The 16847-nt window shown below is 45.8% G+C and overlaps 1 protein-coding gene across 1 annotated transcript; it reads right to left on the minus strand.

Moving 5' to 3' along the window:
• Positions 1–4192: 4192 nt before the first annotated feature.
• On the minus strand, positions 4193–9942 carry LOC100191143 (uncharacterized). The gene is made up of 4 exons (NM_001136579.1): positions 9730–9942; positions 7665–8026; positions 6261–6303; positions 4193–4952 (listed from the first exon to the last, which is right to left on the minus strand). The coding sequence occupies exons 1-4, from the start codon at positions 9851–9853 to the stop codon at positions 4513–4515; spliced, it is 969 nt and encodes a 322-aa protein (NP_001130051.1). The 5' UTR covers positions 9854–9942; the 3' UTR covers positions 4193–4512.
• Positions 9943–16847: the final 6905 nt, after the last annotated feature.

Here is a 16847-nt window from a genome sequence, read left to right on the forward strand (position 1 = left end):
TTTTCTCAGGCTCAGCTCTTTGGTCTCCGCTCATCATCTGCATTCTTTCCTGTGCCACATCATTTGGGTGGTTTCTGTATGAAGAAGATATGGAGGGAGCGACTGTATATAATGGTCAAGCAAGTGGTGTAATAATTAGCTTCTAGCAGCAGCGTAATGCTGCTTAACTGCCAATAGCAGAACACGAGTTTATACTACTGGAGACAGCAGGGAAGGAAGCAAATTGAAGTGAAAGAAGAAAATAAATGATTTTTTTGAAAAGTTGCCTTGCTACATGTGCACAGTACGACGGTAGTGAGCAGTGACGGTCCTAAAATTTTGGTGGCCCTGACTCAAAATGGGCAATAGTAATAATTATTAAGTTGCATGCACCAACCAATTCAACCCAAAAGCTTAAGCTGATGAGAAGAGGTGTGCAATTCACTTATATTATATTCCAACACTCCGCCTCACGTCGAGCCTCTCTTGGGTCTCAGACGTGGAATAAGAGCGAGCAACAATTATTTTATTTAATTGCTCTAGCCAGGATTCGAACTCATGACTTCTAGCTCTGATACCATATTAAGTTGCATGCACCAACCAATTCAACTCAAAAGCTTAAGCTGATGGGAAGAGGTGTGCAATTCACTTATATTATATTTCAACAATAATAATAATAATAATCTCTATTACCAATAAATGCTCAATATGCATAAATTTAATTTAAGAATATATTGAAGTATTACTTTAAAAGTTCCTTCTAACATTTCTCGATGCAAAGTCATTGATAATGGTATCAATATCAATTTTATCTAATAGTATATTTTTGATGTATAAAATAGTTAAACTGTTTAACCTTTTTTGAGACATTTTCGACCTTAAAATAATTCTTCACCAACTTCAACTTTGAAAAACTTCTTTCAGCTCATACCACGACCAAAGAGACGATAAATAAGAGTCCATAAGCAACATAGATATTAGGATAACAATCCATTTCTTTAACATACTAAGAAATCTCCATGGCTGACATTTGTTTATTCGATGAATTCAACTGCAAAATACTAAGCTTTAAAATTAGCCTCATTCTAATTTCATTCCAAGAGTTCATACTTGTAGTAATGTGCTCCATACTAGTCTCATGCTCTTTTAGCCTCTCATTGATATGCCTCCAATTTCTAAACCCATCATGCCCTAATGAACTCTGCAGTTTTCTAAATTAAAAAGCTTGCAGCGAAAGAAAAATATTCTGTCAATATGTTTTGAATAAATCAACCATTTTCTATCATGAACTACTCCATTGCTTATCTTTCTATAGTAATGAATGTATAAAAAAGTCTCGCATTGCCATCCAAAGAGAATATGATATTTTTCTCTTATAGGTCCCTTCTCTACTAATATGCCCCTTGCCTTGATATCAAGATTATATTATCCAATTTCTTGGATCATAGATAACCTCAGTAAAAACAGCTTATTCATTAACACTAGCTCTATCTCTATGAGGAGAATTAACCGTTGGCTCACGACTACTCACATTGTTATCATTTCTTCTAATAAAGGGTCTTGATCTTCTGGATTAATATTAGGTTGTTCATCCACACCAACTATTCCCAACTCATCTGAACTTCTTGAAATTCTTGAAGCACTAGTAAAAAATTTGTCCATGACTCCTCTTTGTGACACTATAAACTCATATGCTTGTTTCTTCTTTTTGTTTTCTCTCATTCGAACGGATACCTTCTAGAGGACATAACTGTACGTTGAAATTAAAATAGAACAACAATTGATTGAAAGTTATCGCTACTTGCTAAGTTACAAAGTTACCAAATTAATTTATAAAATAATATCAAATTTGTAGAACTTCTAAATTCTCAAATAAATGAATTCTTCGACAATGAGATAAAATTCAATTGATAGATTACAACAGATCTACTGTAAATTCACAAAAAAAAATTATCTAAATCTAACTAAGTAATTATCTAAAGCATAGTTCTATATAGTAATCGTATTGACTTTGGCTTAGACAAAAATAATACTACCTCCGTTCTCGAATATTTGTCGTCGGATAGTTTATTTTTAAACTAAAACACGATAAAAAGGATGGAGCACCTTGCTAGCAACAAGCCAACAACTGAAGCCTTTCAAAGTTAGCTAGCCAGGAGCCACTCATTATGGCAGGCCCTTGGCCTTAGTAAACAATAACAATGTTGCATCCTACGTGTGGTGGTGTGGGATGTGTCCAAGATGCGAGTCGGGATGAACGCAACGACAATCGGTGGAGCGTGGAATAGATTGGTTGGACTTGGGTCTTCAAGAACGCGGCACATTATACATGAAGAAGGAAGAATGAGAATACGAGATCAAAGAGACAAGGTGATGTAACATCAAGTCGAAGTTTGAGGACCTCGCAGACAGCAAACGTTGATTCCACGAGTACCGCGACTCGAACGGACGGTCGTGTATGCCACACTACATAGAGTAGCATCATATATGTATTGTACGTTCATATAGGGCGTAGTTAGGAGCAAGAGAACTGGAGTGAATTTAAGGAGCTAAAATCATCTTAAATTAAATACAAAGTGGGGTTTTAGCCCCCTCATCAGTCCTCTCCAATCCCCTTGCTTTGAAACAAGTCTGAGGGTGGAACCTCGTGGAACAGGAGGCTAGAGCGGCCGCCCCACTCCCCTCCTCTAGGGCCACCACTGATGGTGACTTGGTGAGCATGGTTATTTGAGCTGTGTTTTGTCCCGAAGACCAACTATCTTAGCGACGAACTTTCCTTGTGTATTGGGTGGAGTATCTGGTCATAGTTTAGTTTGAAAGTCCCCAAGAGGTAGTATAACAACATCTTGTTTGGTGTTATACTTATTCATCTCAATTAACAACACTTGTGAAACATGGTAGGTACAAATTCAACCAAATAACGATCTAAATGATTACACATCATGAGAGATTACTTCTCCATCTACAAACAGTGGTGCCAGCTTCACGGCAAGGCGAGCCCCATATGAATGAAAACAAAACCGTATACTCATGGCTGAAATCGGCTGTTTCGTTGGAATTGGCATGAGAGCCAAAATCCTCTCATTTTCCACGCTTTCTTCGTGAACTGCACTACCATGTTACTAAATTGCTAACATAAATACAATGGGAAAGTTCAATCTGTTTCTGTATATCTTTCCCTGTACCTCCCATCCTCATGCTAGTAGAAACAAACAGAAGTGAATGTTGTGAGTGCATCCCTCAAAGAAACAAATATGTACATATAATTCTCCACACTATGTGTATCACATATATTTATACACTTGACTTCCATAAGACACGACCTGATCAAATGAAAATATGTGGCAGGTACTATTGGTGTCATTGTGCAAAAGTAGTTGATGTATTGATGAGGGTGACAACAGGGATGGTGAACCAAGTAATTGTCGATAAAGATGCATAGGGGAAAAAATAAGGGACCATTTTGGATCCTTTTTATTTTAGATAAATCAAAATCTATATAATGAACTATCATATTTGTCTCAGAAATTGATATGCGATAATTTTCTAAAATTCGCGTATAACTCTATCTCTAATCCATGGGATAAAAGATAAAAATTGATTCTATAAATCATCGTGCTGTATTTTACTCTGTAACTTATAGCAAGCTTTTCGGTTTACTTTTCCACAGCAGAAATGCAATGTATAAACAGTATACAAATATATATTCCATATGCAACCATATTAGCTTAATTAATTTGTGCTAAATTAATTGTAATTGCTAAAACGATTTTAATTTTATGGATCTAAACTTGGCCTTAAGGGAAAATGGGGAGAAAATAATAGAACTAAAATCAAACTCTTTTGGGAAGAAAAACATCCAATACAGAAGATTGTCAAATGTCAATATCTCTCACGGGCATTATGTCCAACCTGCTGTTTTCTTAGTTTCATGTCTCGTGATATGAATGTTATACCAGCATTGAACTTCTTAAGCAACGCAACCATACGCAAGCAAGGCAATTTCTTGAGCATCGCAATTTCATAATATCATACAGTACCAGTCTTCCGGGAATACCAAACGGATCGTGAGAATCTAGGTACTTCAAGCGGCAGCAACAGCAACTGCGGGAGGAGGCAACAGGGCTATCTCCACATTGTCATGCATGAACGCCTTGCAGAAGCAGCTCGCCATCGTATCATCTAACGGACCAGAAGACTCACTTTCAGGCTTGCATTAAGGCCTGCTTGCACTACTCTTTATACCTTTTGTCATTTCAACTGAACAATGTTGTAACATCCATCATCCAAGGTAACAGCAATGCCACATAAGCACATAGACATAGTTGTACAGATATGTTTACAGATTTCTATTCTTCCAGCCCAGGTTTTAACAAACATAAAACAGACCAAGCCCGCCATGAATTGCGGAAATTTAATGCACTCACTGACCGGAGCAATATTAGCTGAACATATACATACCCTACACCTCCCTTGTGAACCAAAAATTGTGAAGCAAGGCATCTGTCAAAACAAAAGCTTGCATTATCAAGCTCATATATCAACATCACCTCCGGAGCTTGCCGAATCGGCATCACTACCATCGCTGTCACTGCTGCTGCTCCCACTTCCACTGCCGCTCCCACTTCCGCTGCTGCTGCTACTGCTGGTTCCACTAGAGCTTGAGCTGTCCTGCCCCTGCTGCCCCTCTGCGTTCACTTGAGCTCGCAGCGCATCGGCTGCATTGAGCCCCTCATCTGCCTCATCATTTACATCTACATCAGCAATTTCATCATCCATATTGTCTTGATTTGGTAAGTTGATGTCAAAACCACGAGCAGGTGCCCCTTCTCCGGAGGCCAAGTTATTCGGTGAAGCATTGCCATCATCATCACCAAATATGTCAAGGTTCTCTTGCTCATTTGGATCAGGTGAAAGGGCAAATGGGTCTATGCTAACAGGTTGATATGTACTCCTGCTGTTGTATTTCGGGCCTGCAATGAGAATTTAGACAACACTGTAACCACTGAAGAAGAAAAACCATAATTAGCTTTCTCATTAACCCATTTTTACTAGATAACAATCTCTGTGTCTAGAAAGCAAAATAAGGCGAGGAAAAGATCACCACATTAGTCTTGCTTCATACTCATAAAAAATTATATCCACCATTCTTTAATCTATAAGTTATTGCCCTGTCTGGCTGTCTCTTTAAAACATGAAGTGCAAGTATTTAAGGATGGTATTAAGGGGATGCACTGCACCACTATGCATTGTAGAATAACATGTATTTGGAGACCTAATGTTGTTTACTTTCTCTGTAGATAGTGTGGAAAACGAAGGTAAAAGAAGAGCAACTACAGATATTTTCCACCATCACTAGTTACCAAAACTGAAATCAAACTTCCTTCTCAGTTCAGCACATTTGTCAGAATTCAAAATTTTCTCCCTGCTAATAGAATCCTACAACAATTAATGCAAACCAACTTTTATGAAACAAAACAAAATAGGAAAATAACAATTAACGAAACTAATCAACCCATCAATGTTATGGAAATTAATCGATATCAATACATGTCCGATTTCCTTGCCACTAGTATGTGGCTATGTGCCTATCACAATGTGTGACATTTCACTAATTAATAAAGAAAACTAGACAAGAGAGGCCCTTCCCTAACACATCCAAGGAAAAGAAAAACTTACAAACTCGTTCATGTATTGGATGCTGATACTCTTTCGATACCTATCATCAAACACCAAGATTCCTACGGTACTTATTGTTCTCATAATTTTCGAACAAGTAAAAATAATAATAATCTCGATACATGGTTGACACCTCTCTAATACTTTTTCAACACCTTAGAATTATCACTAGTTCACCCTTATTCTACTAGTCAAGACCTCCTCTCTAGGTAACTTCCACTTACTCCCTCCTTATCTCTCTTCTATACCGAACTTTGAGGAAAGGGGACCGTAGACAAAGCGAGCCCCCCTGCTGCTTCCCAAGCACTTGCAAGCGGCATTGTTCCATGGCCATGTGATAATGACTTCCCTTACCCCATTTTATAATGTGTGATACTCCTATACGTGGTGTATTGGAGTATTGTGTATCACGTATCATGGTGTCCAGGCGACATGTATTAATGTATGAAAATCCATCCCAAGACAAACTACCATGTTCCTTCTCTGCACACGCTAGTGTTACACGTCCAGTGAAACAGTTAATCCAACTCATTCTCAAACTGTAGCATAGGTGTGACCACAATCTTTATCCTGGCATAGGTTTAATTTCGCACGAAGCCTACCTGGATTTTCTGGTTCACCAATGTCAATACGCTCAACCTCAACCTGCAGAGTCAGAATCAGAAGTATGAATACAAAAACATCAAATTTTGAACTGAGACTGAGAGTTCAAAACTATATAAGATCACATCATGATGGTGGAAAACTTCTGTATAGTGCTAATGTGAGTATATCAAAATATCCATATATTAACAAATTTGATTCAACATACAGTTTCATCTCATACATGCCAAAGCAAACTAGAAATGATATAATAAGATTTTATATTAAACAAAAGCAAACGCCTATAAATTAAAGCATCATGGTGTGATGGTATCTTGATTGAAACAATGTATATAAGATTTACGTTGGAGATTTTGTTTCCATCTCAATTCCATCTAAATCCCAACACAGGGCCACATTCCCTTTTGATGCTAAAGTTAGAGCTGCATCAGCTGCCATGGTTCATCCTTCAGAGTTATGATCACAGTTTGAAAGAAAAAAATAATGTTATGGCCCATTATTCAATTGAAAAATGACTCAGTAGCATTCTAACAAAAAAATCATATTCAGTGACCAAGTGCGTACTATAGGCCTAAAAATGATCACAATGAGAGGTTTCCACAAATAGCAAATTAAGTTTCACATGGCAACCAGAAATAAGGTTTCCACAAAAAAAAAGAGTAGGTCAACCCGGTCATTTATTAACAAGTTGCTAAGATTCACACCTTAAGAAACCTTCATAGGTAATCAGTGCTAAGAATACTTGCTATCCAATGTGTTGCTTATAAATTACAAATCTGTCGAATTATTATAAATTAAGGCATGACAATGCACAGTAATCAGCAACATTAGCATTTCAATACTCAGTTGAAGTTTCAATTGTAACTTTATAAGTTTGAAGACTAATGTTTTTGTACACCAATAAAACTAAAATTAAATCAAAAATTAATTAATAATTACTTTGTATACCACCTATAACACTAATCTTGTGAAGCAACAGGGTATAGTTGCAGCTTATTTAATTCAGATGAACTTTCAAACTAGATAGATCAGAAGGTAGGCAAACATATAACTTGTGAATCACAATTCTTAGTAAAACATTTCACCTTTCTAAAGAGAAGTAATAAGGTAACATATTTTACAACATCCTAAATTTCCCATAATCTGTCTAGGATCTAGGTTAAGATTATCTCAAGGAAGATTCTTGATGACTTCAATGTCCATCAGATGATAAATCAATGAACACAAAATATCTGGAGAAGGATATCATGTATTTTAGAAATGGAACCTGTTAGAAATTTTCAAAGTTTATTAGTTAATACTATATTGCAGCTGTTATCATGTTACTCAATTTAAAAGTGAAAATCTAACAAATAAAAATGTCAAACCATTATCTAAGGCATTGAAGTAGTAACAGAACTCACTGGAACTGAGTGAACAGCAGGTTTGCTCATGGTCTGTGACTTGCTGACTTTAGGTAATGGAGGAGACTGTGATTCTGCACCCACTCCAGTAGTTGTACCAGCCAAATTAAGTGCTGCAGACTCTCCTGGAACTCGGACATGCCTTAACCTCTTGACAGCCCTATGCAACCTCTCTAAGCGAAAGGTCTCACCATCAAAAAATAAGACACCATCATTATCCTTGTACTCTTCTTGGCTTCCCTCAAATGTCACCTTTGGCTTGCCAGGCTGATTATTATGGAATTCCACAGTAACCCGGTTATCTTTGGTGCTTTGCAGAGACCCAGCTTGTGTCTTGTCAATTGATGCTGGCTTAAATTCATCTGTCACATCAAAGGTAATAAAAAATATTTATTGCCAACCATGATTTATTTATTTATGACATAAATATAAAACCATGGTGATCGTGTTCTCGTCAATATATTTGCTAGATTGTACACTTGAGAAAGAAAATATACTTATAGAAAGATGCATGTAAATGCAAGAACATGCATATAAGGTCAGGGTCAAGTGCTCTTCGAGCTGTAAATAATACAAAGGAAGGCTGCTTGATGAATGATGATATCAGAAAACTAGCTTTGGCTAAACCCTACTTCCTTAGTATTATGCCACTGATAACCTTTGCAATAGGGATCTCAGCATACCATCCATGACAGTAAATAACAAAGCTAGCTATATTTTTCTTAACATCTAATTCACGACCAGAAAGATCAGGTGCCTTATAGTTCTACACAAGTACACAGGCATTAAACAACGGCTGTCACAGTGATAAACATGACAAAGGGAAACTTCAGGTTTCAACCCAGGCAAGAAACAAGCTTACTGCAGAGGACCCATGGAGGGGATGACAGCTTTACTAGAGACTGAAAGGGGCCGCAGTTCTTTGAGTTCTGGAGTGAAGATCCCAGATTTTGAGGACATACTTGTATGTGAAGATGGAGAAGGTGCAGAAAGGCTGGATTTTTCTCTTTGAGTTTGATAATGTCCTTACGAAAAATGAGATGATTAAGAAGAATAAAACAAGCACGCTGCAGAGATGACCCCCCCCCCTCTTTCCAGTGATGTCTAGAGCAAATACATGGTCTCCATTCTCCAGGGAATAGGACTCCTGTTCCTTTGAGAGCTGAGAACACATGGGCCGCACTGAACCAAGAAGGCACTTCTACCAATTCTTTCATATTATTAGTCTTTAGGTAATATTGTTTTAGCTAATGTCGCTATAGAATGTAATGTTGGGTGCCACTAATGATGAAATAAATCATGTAACTGTAAAAGCCAAGGAAATAGCCCATGCAACTGTAGAAAGATCAGCAAAAGGCAAGCAAATTGAAGACCATCATTCAAAGGAGGTTGAATTGCACAGAAAATAGATGGCCCTTTTCAGTCACTTGTAGCTGTAGTGCCCAATGTTCAATGCTTATATTGTTCTCCAATACCAGGTACATTTAAGAAGTGTGACAAACCAAACTGCTAACGTGCAACCAATAGAACGCACTCCTACTAACACCCCAGCAAAAGCCACACAGCAACGTCTGATAGACAGGTACAATTTCAGCGGACAGATCACAACAGTAGTAAAATCATATGATAACAGTAGTAAAATAGGTCCTCAAAAAAATTACCCATTTTTACATTTACTGTGCATAATGTCATGGTAGGTTTGCATGTACTATTGGCAGATATTGTAGAATTAGACCATTATTGCATATTTTTTTATGCCAAACTGATTTTATAGCATGATAAATTTTCTCCATTCAGTACTTCAGTTTTAGACTTGTGAACTGATCTTTTATTATCTTTCAGTGGCTGTTGGTAAAATCACCTAGATGCTTCTGGTAATTTCGATGCTGTGGAGTAGTGAAATCCTGGTTTTCCCATGGTGAGCCATCAGTCAACTGTCAAAAAAACCCTACCTCCTGTGGTGCTAACTAGCGCTCGTCAATTCTCTGGTGCGGATCCCAGGCTACGGCGCTGCAGGTTGGATACCAAAAAAAAAGGAGTGGAAGAAACGGGGCGAAGGGCTTACAACGGAGGGTGCAGAACTTGGCGGTGGGGGAGGGGTCACGGCAGGAAGAGCCCAGCCGGAGGTCGTACCACCGGTTCGCCTGCGGTGCCGTGCTTGGCTCCCCGTTGCTGCTGCCGCTCGCCATACCGCGCTGTGCGCCGACCGCTAGCCCCTCGCCAGTAGCGGCGCTCGATTCTTCTATTCGATTCAGCGGAGGGGATCGGCGGAGGCGGAGGTGGAGGGCAGCGGGCCTGATGAGGCCGAGAGGTTGTTTGCATGCGGAGTATGGGCTAGACCGCTAGACCTGTTCGTAGGCCACCCACGAGCTGTTCACGATGTAACAAAAACAATGTTGGCCTGTTTGGAAATACAGTTTTGAAATATTATAGTTTTGAGATATAATAATTTACAATTATATATAACACAAATACTACTGTATTACTTTATCACAGTAAAACCATAATATTACTCAAAATCGAGATCTGTTTGGTTTCATTGAAAAAACAAAGTATATAAAGAAGAAAATTGAAGTCCTAAGTGGAGTTTCGAAAGCTAAAAGATATCACGGTTTTGAGTAAACCGTGGTATTTAAAACTGTGTTTTGCTTTTACAAATCAAACATCTTTTGAGTTCCAATATTATAGTATCATCAAATACTATAGTATTGTTTCAAAACTGCAAAAAATACTACACTTCCAAATAGAGCCTGCATAAATAATATAATCTGATACAGATTAAAGCTAAACAAATATGTTACTAACCAGGCAACCAAGCGGACATGTAAGAGCTTGTTCAGTTGTATCTGGATCAAAGGAGACTAAATCTCTTCTATTCTAGAAGGGATTTAATATCCTTCGATCTAGACACGAGAAATAAGGCCTAAAAAGTTTCAATCCAATCTGTTCCACGAGTACATTGGGTCGAGTTCAGTACATAATTTTGGACTCGTTTTTTAAATTATCAGGACACACACTCTAATTTTTAGACTATCTCCCGCAGCTTACCTATATCCACACTCATATTCAAACTATACTCTATAAACAATGTAATCTATAATATAAAACGATGCAAAACGATGTTTTTAATGACTTTATATGCACATGTAAAGTAGTTCACTCATATGTTCAAAAAAACACTTTTTGCAGTGTTTTGCACTGTAGATTGTATTGTTTGTAGAGTGTAGTTTTAATATAAGTATGCTGGAGATGGTCTTATAAACGCATAAACTCTATGAATATTTTTAAATACTAAATCGGTAAATTTTTAGGATTAATAAAATTACCACAAACGTCCACCAATTCTCAATATTAATGAAGTTATTACATACAGGGCGGAGCCAAGGGGGGCCGGCAGGGGCCATGGCCCCTCCCAAGGCTGCGACACTGAGACAAGAAAATATAAAAATATAGTCTAAATTTTGCATGTCTAAATATATATACACTAAAATTTGTGCAGCACAATTAATCAAAAGTTTAATATAGTGGTTGGTAATACATGATCCATAACTTTATTGTAGTATGCCAACCAAAGTCTAAAAGAGACAAATAATATAAGATAAAATATTCGTTGAATGACCAATCGATACATGAAACGTCAAACCTAATTCGCTTGCAGACGCTGGTATATGAACCTCACCCCTTTATGATTCATCCTATTGTCTGGCTAGTCACTTGCTGACTATCGCTGGCCACTTGATTTGCCTCTCTTATAGCCCCACAACCAATGTCCAAAGAAGATGATCACGCGAAGCAGCATAATGAACGCTAGTAACTTATATACATACTATATTTGTCGGCGTTTCGAGACCGGGGGGTCCCTAAGCCGACGAGTGAATGTCGCCGCGTGCCCCAGCCCAGATGGGTCGACGCGAGGCCTTGCGCGAAGGGGGAAAGTGAGGTGGCCGGAGACAGGCGTGAGAGAGGTGGGAATCCCGCGGCCTTCGTGTTCGTCCCGCGCCCAGGTTGGGTGTGCTTGCAGTAGGGGGTTACAAGCGTCCACGCGGGAGAGGGAGCGAGCGGCTTCAAGCGGGCGCCTGTCTCGTCCTCGTCCCCGCGCGGCCAACCCTCTCTAAGAGGGCCCTGGTCCTTCCTTTTATAGGCGTAAGGAGAGAATCCAGGTGTACAATGGGGGGTGTAGCAGACTGCTACGTGTCTAGCGGAGGAGAGCTAGCGCCCTAAGTACATGCCGTTGTGGCAGCCGGAGAGATTTTGGCACCCAGCTGGTGTGATGTCGTGGCCGTCGGAGGAGTGCCGGAGCCTGGCGGAGGGACAGCTGTCGGAGCTGTTGAGTCCTTGCTGACGTCCTCTTGCTTCCGTAAGGGGGCTGAGAGCCGCCGTCGTCACAGAGTATGCGGGGCGCCATCATTGCCTATCTGGCGGGGCGAGCCAGATGGGACGCCGGTCTTGTTCCCGTGGCCCGAGTCGGCTCGGGGTAGGGTGATGATGGCGCCTCCTGTTGACGTGGCTGGTCTGCGCCCTAGGTTGGGTGATGTGTAAGCTCCTCCGAAGCCGAGGTCGAGTCTGTCTTCTGTGGCCGAGGTCGAGTCCGAGCCCCTGGGTCGGGCGAGGCGGAGACCGACGGCTGAGGCCAGGGCGGAGTCCGAGCCCCGGGGGTCGGGCGGAGCGGAGTTCGTCGTCTTCTGGGGCTGAGCCCAAGTCCGAGCCCTAGGTCGGGCGGAGCGGAGTTCGTCGTCTTCTGGGGCTGAGCCCAAGTCCGAGCCCTGGGTCAGGCGGAGCGGAGTTCGCCATCTTCCGAGGCTTAGCCCGAGTCCGAGCCCTGGGTCGGGCGGAGCGGAGTTCGCCGTCTTCCGGGGCTTAGCCCGAGTCTGAGGCCTGGGTCGGGCGGAGCGGAGTTCGCCGTCTTCCGGGGCTTAGCCCGAGTCCGAGCCCTAGGTTGGGCGGAGCGGAGTTCACCGTCTTCCGGGGCTTAGCCCGAGTCCAAGCCCTGGGTCGGGCGGAGCGGAGTTTCCTATGGTGCCTGCGGCCGGGCCTGACTGCCTGTCAGCCTCACTCTGTCAAGTGGCACCGCAGTCGGAGTGGCGCAGGCGGCGCTGTCTTTCTGTCAGACCGGTCAGTGGAGCGGCGAAGTGAAGGCGGTCACTTCGTCTCTGTCGGCTGAGGGGCGCGCGTCAGGATAAAGGTGTCAGGCAACCTTTGCATTAAATGCTCCTGCGATTTGGTCGGTCGGTGCGACGATTTGGTCAGGGTTGCTTCTTGGCGAAGACAGGGCCTCGGGCGAGCCGGAAATATGTTCGCCGCTGGAGGGGGGCCTCGGGCGAGACGGAAATCCTCCGGGGTCAGCTGCCCTTGTCCGAGGCTAGGCTCGGGCGAGGCGTGATCGAGTCCCTCGAATGGACTGATCCCTGACCTAATCGCACCCATCAGGCCTTTGCAGCTTTATGCTGATGGGGGTTACCAGCTGAGAATTAGGAGCCTTGAGGGTACCCCTAATTATGGTCCCCGACAGTAGCCCCCGAGCCTCGAAGGGAGTGTTAGCACTCGCTTGGAGGCTTTCGTCGCACTTTTTTGCAAGGGGGACCAGCCTTTCTCGATTGCGTTTTGTTCCGGTGGGTGCGCGCGAGCACACCCGCCGGGTGTAGCCCCCGAGGCCTCGGAGGAGTGGTTTGACTCCTCCGAGGTCTTAATGCCTCGCGTAATGCTTCGGCTGGTCTGGTCGTTCCCTCATGCGAGCTGGCCGTAGCCCGGGTGTACGGTCGGGTCCCAAGTTCTCGGGCTGGTATGTTGACGCTGTCAACGGTGTGGCCGGAGCCGGGTTTGCGAGAGCAGCCCCCGAGCCTCTGCACAGGGCGAGAGGGCGATCAGGGACAGACTCGACTTTTTTACATACGCCCCTGTGTCGCCTTTCCGCAAGGAGGAGGGGGGAAAGCGCCATGTTGCCCTCGGTGGGCGCCGAACATGGTGTCTCCGGTGAGCTGCAGGCGGGTAATCCGAGTGGACGTCCGTGCCCCATTCGTTAGGGGTCGGCTAGAGGCCCAGAGGCACGCCCAAAAGTACCTGCGGGTGATCTGCCGGACCCGATCCCCTGGCGACGGGGTCCGAGGGCTCGATGCCTCCCTCCAATGGGATTCCGTTACAAGATCGTTCCCGCTGGTCTCGGAAATGTCCTAGGGTACCTCGGGAGTGCAGCCCGAGCCTTGGTTATGTATCGAACGTACCCATGGTCATCCCTCGCTCTATGTCTGAGGCGGCTGTGAACCCTTCGGGGGCTAGCCTTCGAACCCCTGATCAGTAGTGGGCGCGAAGCCCGAGTAGCCTGAGGCGGCCGTTTAACCCTTCCGAGGGACCGGCCTTCGAACCTCTGACCAGTAGTAGGTGTGGAGCCCACGTGTTCTGAGGCGGCTGTTGAACCCTTCCGAGGGGCCAGCCTTCGAACCTCTGATCAGTAGGGAGGCTCGGAGCCTGGTTCCTTCACGGGGAAGGATCCTTTTCGGGGTATCCCCCTTTCCCGGTCCCTGTTGCAAGAGAGAGAAAGAGGAAAAAAGGAAAAGGATACGAAATCGAACGACGCGGCGTACCTTTTCTGACGCGGTCGTTATGGCGAAGGCGAAGCGTCGCCCGCTTCTCCTGCCAGGGGCGCCGCCTTTCCCACCGCGGAGTTAATGCGACGGGGCGTGCGGTTCGCGGGGCGGTCGTTGCGTGTGCGCGAGCCGTTCGAGGAACGGAACACGGGCGCGTTGTATTTACGCCGTGAGAGAGGGTTCTCTCGTCTCCCCTGGATGGGACGTAGGCTTGGCTGACGACGTGACCGCTGCTCCTGCCCGCCTGCCACTGCCATTACTGCCGGCCCATTTTTGGCCGTATTGACCGTCGCGCCAGGCTGGCGCTGCTGGGTCGTGCGCTGGGTCGCCTCGAGTCGCGGTATTGGTTCCGCAGTCGAGGAGGCGCGGTGGTGGCGCAAGTGGCAGTGCGGCTGCATGCACGAAGCATTCGGCGCGCCGGTTGCATGACGCGTGGGCCTGGGCCTCCGTGCCGGGCGTGTTGGGAGTCGGAGAAGTGCGCCCACTTGGCGCGGTTGCATGCCGCCTGCATGGCTGCCCGCCCTTTCGCCTGCTGGTCTGGGCAAAAGTGGAGGGCCGCTTGTAACCGCTGGGCGGTTGTACGCACCGCGCACGGCGGTTTGGCTTCTTCTGCTCTGAGCCGGCTTGCATGACGTGTGGGACCCAGCCCCCGCGCCGTAGGGGAGATCCTTGGGGTGTGTTGGAGAAGACTCAGCCCGCGACGACTGGGGACGCAAGTAGAGAGAGCCGCCTTTAAAAGGAGGGTGACCCCCTTGGAAGGCGACCATGTCTTCGCGCTCCCTTATGCATCGTGTCTTTCCACCTTCCAAGCCCTCAGATGGGGGATACCCGCCGTCTTTCCGCCTCGTCGTTGGAGGAACGCAACTCCGTGGGAGTTGGTACCTTTCAGCCATCGTTCGGCTTCAAGGATTTTCATCATGCAGCCCGGTTGCACCCCTCCGCCGGCGGTCACCCAAGATGGTGACCTCCAGTTCGATGGCGGGGGAAAGCGAACCGGGCTGCGGCCTCTGCCCCTCCCTCAGCCTCAAGGATTTTCATCACCAGGGCTGGGGAGGGGAGTGTGCCGAGTTGGGGTCGGCCCCTGCGTGGGCGGTGGCCCGCTCCTTCCCTCAGTGATCGGGGGGAAAGGCGGTTGTCGTCCGTGGCGCCGGCAGTTGCCGCGTGCCTGCTCTCGGACCCGAGTGGCTTCAGAGCCGCTCTCGACGCCGGCTTCCGCCACGGCAGCTGGAAGAGGTTCTTTCGCCGACGAGATAGCCAGGGCCGCCCACGGACCGACCTCCAACTCTACGGCCTTCTGCCCGTCCTTGCCTCACGAGTTTGGACACGGGCGGGGGCCTCCTGGCAGCGGCATCCGCCCTGAGGTCATCGCTGCCGCTGTTTGGCCCCCCGGAGCAGAAGTCGTCGTCGTCGCCGCTGCCGGAGCGGGCGACGGCGCGCCGTTCGTCGGTCTTCCGTTGCTCCGCAAGCCCCCCTCCCGTCGAGTGGGGTTGTTCGTGCCTGCGAAGGTGGAACCGGAGTTCCGTTTTGTAATGGCACCTTGAATGCCAGTGTTTTTGTTCATTGTGGCTGTCGAGGCCTGAACATGTGTGTAATTTCAGCACGGGGCCGTGTTTTTTTCCTCATTTTCGAGCGCTAAGACTCGCCTGTTGGTTGTCTGAACCGCTTCACCAAGCGTGAGTCGCCCCGTGTAAAGGTGACGAGTGAGGTATCCATATCCCGGAGGCGTAGGAGTCCCTCGGCTCGGTCAGCCTCGTTGCCCGAGGCTTCTCTTGCTCAGTTAAAGGAACCCCTCGGCCGCTCTTCGATGAGCCGAGGCCAGGGGTAGCGGTGTCAACGCGAACAGAGGCGGAGTTGGCTCGAAAAGAAGACCTGGCCGGCCGGAGCCTGGCCGGGTCGTCCATTAGCGGGACCGACACCGGAATTGACCAGCCGAGGCCTCGGGTCGGGCTGACGTCCTCGGAGGACAGCTGGCCGAGGCCCCGGGGTGACCGGCCGAGCCGTCTGCTCGGGCCGGATTCCCGGAGAAGACCCCGGTGGTGATGGCCCGGGGGTGGCAATGATGTCGTCCTTCAGAGTGGAGTTCTTCGGACCGCGTCGCCGTCCGAGGCTAGGTCGGACCTCGCCGAAGGTGTTGTCGACGCCGAGGGTGCTGCTGCTCCCTTTAGCCGTCAAGATCCGAGCCTGCAGGATCGGATTATCTTGTAGCGTGTGTTTTCTGCGGCCGTCGAGACCTAAACACACCCTCGCCGTGTTTGTAAAGCTGCATCTCTTTTCCTCTTGTTTCGAGTATCTGGACTTTTTTGTCGGTAACAGAATTGTTTTGTGCGAGCGAGAGTTGCTTCTCACGGAAGGTGATGAGTGAGGTATCCGTATCCTGGAGGCATAGGAGTCCCTCGGCTCGGTCGGCCTTGCCGCTTACGCGCACTCTTACCCGTGCATGGGGTTCTGTCACCGATGCAGTTGAGAAGGCTCGAAGAATCGCTCCGGCAGAAGAGCTTCCGAACGTGAAGACTTGTTCGGTCCGCGGAATCACTTATCCGAACGCGAGTTACTTATCGCAGAAGATGATGAGTGAGGTATCCGTATCCCGGAGGCGTAGGAG

Source organism: Zea mays, chromosome 5 (assembly GCF_902167145.1).
Source record: "Zea mays cultivar B73 chromosome 5, Zm-B73-REFERENCE-NAM-5.0, whole genome shotgun sequence".
Lineage (NCBI taxonomy): Eukaryota > Viridiplantae > Streptophyta > Magnoliopsida > Poales > Poaceae > Zea > Zea mays.

Excerpts from the sequence above, each read along its gene's own strand:
- LOC100191143 (NM_001136579.1), bottom strand. The coding sequence starts at position 9,853 with ATGGCGAGCGGCAGCAGCAACGGGGAGCCAAGCACGGCACCGCAGGCG. Across the intron at positions 8,027-9,729 it reads CAAGTTCTGCACCCTCCGTT|ATGAATTTAAGCCAGCATCA; the intron begins GTAAGCCCTTCG and ends TTGATGTGACAG. Across the intron at positions 4,953-6,260 it reads TGGTGAACCAGAAAATCCAG|GCCCGAAATACAACAGCAGG; the intron begins GTAGGCTTCGTG and ends TTCTCATTGCAG.